This window comes from Myxocyprinus asiaticus, chromosome 24, assembly GCF_019703515.2.
Source record: "Myxocyprinus asiaticus isolate MX2 ecotype Aquarium Trade chromosome 24, UBuf_Myxa_2, whole genome shotgun sequence".
Taxonomy (NCBI): domain Eukaryota; kingdom Metazoa; phylum Chordata; class Actinopteri; order Cypriniformes; family Catostomidae; genus Myxocyprinus; species Myxocyprinus asiaticus.
The window spans coordinates 7,005,063-7,012,024 of NC_059367.1; the positions used below are offsets into that span (position 1 = coordinate 7,005,063).

At 38.3% G+C, this 6,962-nt stretch overlaps 1 protein-coding gene across 1 annotated transcript; it reads left to right on the forward strand.

Moving 5' to 3' along the window:
• The first annotated feature begins 525 nt into the window (after positions 1–525).
• Positions 526–5,012, forward strand: LOC127415051 (serine/threonine-protein kinase pim-2-like). The gene is made up of 7 exons (XM_051653538.1): positions 526–771; positions 1,022–1,122; positions 1,217–1,267; positions 1,848–2,068; positions 2,602–2,771; positions 2,861–3,037; positions 3,190–5,012. The coding sequence occupies exons 1-7, from the start codon at positions 708–710 to the stop codon at positions 3,336–3,338; spliced, it is 933 nt and encodes a 310-aa protein (XP_051509498.1). The 5' UTR covers positions 526–707; the 3' UTR covers positions 3,339–5,012.
• Positions 5,013–6,962: the final 1,950 nt, after the last annotated feature.

Sequence of the window (6,962 nt, forward strand, 5' to 3'; positions counted from 1 at the left end):
AGAATTATCTAACCCCATCTATTAGCTATTTAAAGTTCCGTTTTTCTTGGTATAACATTACTCAGAGATCAAAACCACATTCGATTTTGGTCTGTACGTTATCTGGGCCTGCCCCGCGCGCTGCATACTGGAGGGTGACTCATGTTCTTAAAACTGATATAAAATAACCCCTGTATTATATGTGCAAATGACCACCTACGCATTATGCTGTTAAATGACTGGCATTTCAAGCACACATCTGTAAATATTATTGTGCATGGGTGAATTCTAAATGCACGCTTGCTGAAAAAAAAAACCCTACGAGCATTGCTGACATTGCGCGCGCGCGCTCTTTCAGGGACGTTGTAAGAGCGGCAAATATTCTTAGAATTTTAACCACAGCTAATTAATATTCATATGTTTAAACGTTTCAGCTCTCTGATTGGCTTTCTGTTCAAAACACTGCAAGCGTGTTGGCCGCGATTGGGTAGATTCGTAAGAGTGGGCGTGTTTACACATGTGAACTTAAAACATCAACAAACTTTGAACTTAGTCAGTCAGTGTGCGAGTGTGCTTGAAGAGGGAGAGATTGCGCAGACGCTCACTGAAAACGGCGAACAGTCACAGATAAACATGGACGTATTCTGAGGCAGTTTACTGTGCCGGCTGAAATTATTATTTCGTTGTATTTGCAGTTGTAATTCCTTTCTTTTTTTTTTTTGTTGAAAATGTTGGACAAACGTATTGTTGACCTGCGATTAGATCATTTGGAAGACGTGAAAGCGAAAAATGGTAAGATCCTTCAGATTAATACTTGAACCAAAACACATTTTATACATATTTATTAGTGTGGAAATGGTTGAAATTATTTTAAAACGTATATAAATTTAATTGTGTACCAATTCAAATCATAACAACAAAATGAAGAGCGCTTTCTGTCCAATGTTATAATATAATATAATACTGCAGATGCATAACCCTGAACGAAATTGAAATGAATCCTTGATTTCCTTAAGTGTGAGTGTTATTTCTATATTTTTAGTTAAAGAGCCATTTGAAAAACAGTACAAGTATGGAGCGCTTCTGGGCAGTGGAGGTTTCGGCTCCGTTTTCGGCGGACATCGCATTTCAGACGGACAACAGGTAATGCATTATATACAACTATTAAAGAAAATAAGACTAAAGCACAATGAAAACGTTGTAACTTACAGAGCCGACATTTGCATTATCATTTTAGGTGGCCATTAAACAAATATCCCGTGACAGAGTTCAACAGTGGGCCAGACTGGTGAGTATTATTTGATAGAAATGCAATTATTCCGTTATTATCATAGTCTTCCAAGTAAGAAATTGTAATAAAAACAACGTGAATTCTTTGGCGCATTATCGTAGGTAAAGAAATAGTGAATGGATTGAAACAGGGATAATAGCGCCCTCTACCGATTGTTTTGATCTTTACCGGAACTGCAGCGTCGAATACTGAAAGTGACGTAGTGTTGATGACGCTTCGGATTTTTCAAACCAGCACACAAGGGGAACTCGGTGGATCTTTCCTAAATGTGTCAAAAATACCATTTTGATAGCAATAGATCTGGTAAACAAGGTTGCAAAATAATTTTTAGACCTTAATAAAAATGTAGCACACACAATTGTATCCCCCCTCCCCCTCCCTTTTTTTTTTTTTTTTTTTTTTAAATAAAAAAACAAACTGGGAGAACCCCTTAAATGGCATATTGTTCATTTTTCATAGGAATGATCAATTACAAAAGGTCATCCTCAGTCTGAGTTAATATTTTACTGTGGAATAAAACTACAATCAAAATCTCAAAAAGGATCATTTTCTTATGTGCCCCCCCCCCCCCCCCCAGTCTGGTGAAGCAAACATGGTTCCGATGGAGATTGCTCTACTGCTGTCTTTGGGTGGTGGATCGGGGTCAGTACCCGGTCACCAAGGCATCATCAGGATGCTGGACTGGTTTGAAGTCCAGGGTCAGGGGTACCTCATTGTGTTTGAGAAACCGCAACACTGCCAGGATCTGTTCGACTTCATCACTGAACGTGGGGCCCTGGAGGAGCCCATTGCACAGAGGTGAGAAAAAAGATGCTTGGTATACTATTTCATTGCAAATTTGACATACTAATTTCAGGGTTCAAATGGGCATGAAATACGTATCTGGAATATCTAAGATCATTTTACATTTGACTGGAAAACTCTATAGTGCAGGGATGCAAACTTCACACCTTTCAGCTAAAGTCACCTTTTTTTTTAACGCAATTTCCCTAAATTGTCTGATAACATTTTCTACATTTTCCTTGAAAGGGTTACTTTAAGCTTAAACATTTTAAATGCAACAAAATAGCTTTAAAGTCAACTAAAAATATATATCTAGAACACCTGCAATCACCTCTTATGAGTTTGCATCCCTGAAAGATGTGTATACACATTTTTCTGGTTATGATCTGCTCTAAAATATTTCATTGCTCTTGTGTAAAGTAAAAATCAATCTGAAAATAAATGGGTTTTCAAAATCCAGCAGTCACAAACGACAGGAACATCAAAAAGTGTTGGAACTATGTAAATTAGTGAAGTAGAATACTAATTAGAATCTTGTTGTTTTCCAGGTTCCTCAAACAGGTCATCAAAGCCCTCCAGTTCTGCCACTCCAGGGGAATTGTGCACCGGGACATCAAGGATGAGAACATCCTGGTAGACACCCGCACTGGAGACATCAAAATCATTGATTTTGGATCTGGGGCTCTTTTAAAGGACTCCATTTACACTGACTTTGAAGGTAAGGCAGCTCTTTGGTAGTAATTGTATATGCATAAGTACAACATGAGTGTGAATGTGTTTCTAACAACCTGTGACCCCTATTTCTAGGTACCAGAGTTTACAGTCCTCCAGAGTGGATCCTCAACCAGCGTTACAACGCACATCCGCTTACTGTTTGGTCGCTGGGCGTACTTCTATTCGACATGGTGTGTGGCGACATTCCCTTTGAGCGGGACGAGGACATCATTCAAGCCACTCCAGGTTTCACTAAACGCATCTCCAAAGGTGAGTTACAGAACACACAAAAGTCAACATGAAATCAAAACTGACTTCCATAATACACAAACCAGGTCTAATACACATTAACTGTATAATATTCTAAAGAGATGTAGTTTTGATTGATATTTGGTACTAATGTTTATTCTGTTTTGTTCCAGAATGCCAGTCTCTGATTCGCTGGTGCCTCGCATACAGACCAGAGGATCGACCAACCATCGAGCAGATCCTTCTTCATACTTGGATGATGGAGAACTCAGAGGACATTGGAGATTTGCAAGGAGAAAGCAATATTAAGCCAAGCCTTTGAATTTCATACACACTGTTTTATGTTACACTGGACTTTTTGAACTCTAGTTACTGCCTTCTGGACTTCCTAATTTATTAGATTCCCATGCATCGTTTTGTTTCATGTGGACTTTGGATCGCAAAATATAGCCCTGGATTGCTGCGGTTTTACTTCCTGAATGAAAACGTCATACAACCGTGGAAGTTTTCTTATTTATTGCTGATTATTTATTTTCTCAGCCGCATACTAATTTATTTTTGCGCTCAGTGGTTCGCGAAGTTTCAGAAGCAGTAATCTGTGTTCTTTTTGTTTGTTTGTTTTGTTTTTTAAGCTCTAACTGACTTAAGAAATGATAATGGGTAGACTTACAGTCATGCATTAGAATACGATGATACCTGGTTTTACAGGTTTTCATTGTACAGTGATATTCTCTCCCTGTTCTAAGGGGCGACACAAAAAGTCTTTGGATATGGTTTCCAGTCCTTTGATGGCAGTTCTGGCCTAACAATAATTCAGGTTCACGTGGACATGTTCCTTTTTATCAACACACACACTTTCTCTCTCAAAGAAGAGGAGCATTCCTGTTGATCCTGTTTGCTATAAATGAATCAGTTCACTAGATAGATTCCTGAAAGCTATTAGCAAGTTGGCTTTTGGTTTCTGTCTGCATTGTTTGTCAAGTATTGGGCTGTAACTTAAGGAATGTTGTCAGGACACTTTGTACTGAAAGCTCTGTGACATTTTCTTGGAAATTCCCAAAGGTCAGAGTGAATTTTAACTACTAACGTCACACGAACTCCAACTACTTACACAGTGTATATGTTTACTAAAAGGGCCCATGAAAATCCTGATTGTTTGATTTTGTTAATGCAAAAGAGAATGATGTACCCACTGCCTTATTTGAAAAATATTCATAATGCAATATTTATTTCATGTAAATGTTGTTTTGAAAGTTTGACTTTCAACTATGCATCCTGTAATCTTTTTATTTTTTAGAAACACTGAAATTTGTCAGATGTCCATTGTGTCCACAAGTGATTTGCTTTTGTGTAATTCGCTGACTTTGGATACAGATTGGCATGTTCAAATATTTATGAGACTTAATTCTAGTAGGAATGAAATTAATTTAACTACTGTTCTAGAATTGGACTTTTCCCAGCATATTGTGTAATGCATTCCTGTAAATGCTTTTTATATATATATAAATATATATATACAGTGAGCATTTGCTATCACAACACACCCACCCCATTATTTTTGTAATCCTTGCTGTTTCGCTTGGGTTGGCACATTTTTGTTGTAAATACTTGTGTATTGAAAAATGTGATGTGACAGTTGTCACAATGCTTAATTTAAGAGATTCAGTTAATAAAATATAGATGTTTCACATCTATATTTAAAGAAACATCAGCTGTCTTGTCTCTTCTATTAGTTTTGCTCACGAGAGACTGTTTTGAATAGTGACCACAGTTTAGTGATAATACTTCGAGAAAAGCTTGAAGGAAAGTTTGAACAGGCTGCTCCAGTTAACCATTCTGTTATTCCTGACAAGGACAGAAGGAATATTTTTACCACGTCCACGTGCCTGTCATACTTTGTCCCTGCTTTACTGTAATGACTGAAGCAACCTTTCCAGATCATGTGTTTCAGATCACCTGAAACTATCAAACACCTGTCACATGGGATGACCTTACTTACCAATAAACACCTTTTGATTAGAAGTGTACAAGCGTCTTAGATTTCAAATGGTCCTTTTACATTTACAGTTGTGCTCAGAAGTTTGCATACCCTTGGAGAATTGGTATGTACCATTTTTAAAGAAAACATGAGTGAGCAGGCAAAACACATTTCTTTTATTTCTTATGGGATTCATATTCAGCTGTAGGTTATAACAGAATGGCACAATCATAAAACAAAACATGGCAACAAAGAAAAAATGAAATGACCCCTGTTCAAAAGTCTGCATACCCTTAGTTCTTAATACTGTGTATTGTCCCCTTTAGCATCAATGACAGCGTGCAGTCTTTTGTAATAGTTGTCTATGAGGCCCCACATTCTTGCAGGTGGTATAGCTGCCCATTCGTCTTGGCAAAATGCCTCCAGGTCATGCAAAGTCTTTGGTCATCTTGCATGAACCGCACGTTTGAGATCTCCCCAGAGTGGCTCGATGATATTAAGGTCAGGAGAGTGTGATGGCCACTCCAGAACCTTCACCTTTTTCTGCTGTAACCACTGGAGGGTCAACTTGGCCTTGTGCTTAGGGTCAGTGTCGTACTGGAAAGTCCAAGAGCGTCCCATGCACATCTTTCGTGCAGAAGAATGCAAATTGTCTGCCAGTATTTTCTGATAACATGCTGCATTCATCTTGCCATCAATTTTCACAAGATTCCCCGTGCCTTTAGAGCTCACACCCCCCCAGAACATCAGTGAGCCACCACAATGCTTCACAGTGGGGATGGTATTCTTTTCACTATAGGCCTTGTTGACCCCTCTCCAAACATAGCGCTTATGGTTGTGACCATAAAGCTCTATTTTGGTCTCGTCACTCCAAATTACAGTGTGCCAGAAGCTGTGAGGTGTGTCAAGGTGTTGTCATTTGTGGCATTGGCGCAGTAAAGGCTTCTTTCTGGCAACTCGACCATGCAGCTCATTTTTGTTCAAGTATTGTCGTATTGTGCTCCTTGAAACAACCACACCGTCTTTTTCCAGAGCAGCCTGTATTTCTCCTGAGGTTACCTGTGGGTTTTTCTTTGTATCCTGAACAATTCTTCTGGCATTTGTGGCTGAAATCTTTCTTGGTCTACCTGACCTTGGCTTGGTATCAAGAGATCCCTGAATTTTCCACTTCCTTAATAAGTGATTGAACAGTACTGACTGGCATTTTCAAGGCTTTGGATATCTTTTTACATCCTTTCCCATCTTTATAAAGTTCCATTACCTTGTTACGCAGGTCTTTTCTGCTCCCCATGGCTCAGTATCTAGCCTGCTCAGTGCATCCACGTGAGAGCTAACAAACTCATTGACTATTTATACACAGACACTAACTGCAATTTAAAAAGCCACAGGTGTGGGAAATTAAACTTTATTTGCCATTTAAACCTGTGTGTGTCACCTTGTGTGTCTGTAACAAGACCAAACATTCAAGGGTATGTAAACTTTTGATCAGGGCCATTTGGGTGATTTCTGTTATCATTATGATTTAAAAAGGAGCCAAACAACTATGTGATGATAAATAGCTTCATATGATCACTATTCTTAAATAAAATACTTTTTTTTTTTGTTGCATGATCAGTCATATTTTCAAAATCAATGCCAAAATTTCACAGTTTCTGCCAGGGTATGCAAACTTTTGAGCACAACTGTAATTAGTGCCACTCATAGGCGATTATTTTATCTCTCAGCCCCCCCAAAATCTGTAATTATGTCATCTTAATGTTAGATTATTTTAGGTTATTTCACCTTGAATCCTCCTCTTACAATGTAATCAAAAACTTTGAAGTTCCTCACATTAAATATTGTTTTTCCCTCTAGTCAGTGGCAGATCCTGGTATTTGGTGACATAGTCATTCATCTAAAGCCAGGGAATGTCGAAATTTTAGTCAATGTTTTTAATAAATGATATTTTAAAGTGTTACCAAGAAAATA

What these genes read in the sequence shown, in the direction of transcription:
- LOC127415051 (XM_051653538.1), top strand. Translation starts at nt 708, where the DNA reads ATGTTGGACAAACGTATTGTTGACCTGCGATTAGATCATTTGGAAGAC. An exon ending in AGACGTGAAAGCGAAAAATG is followed by an intron (nt 772 to 1,021) that starts GTAAGATCCTTC and finishes CTATATTTTTAG; the next exon opens with TTAAAGAGCCATTTGAAAAA. An exon ending in GCATTTCAGACGGACAACAG is followed by an intron (nt 1,123 to 1,216) that starts GTAATGCATTAT and finishes TTATCATTTTAG; the next exon opens with GTGGCCATTAAACAAATATC.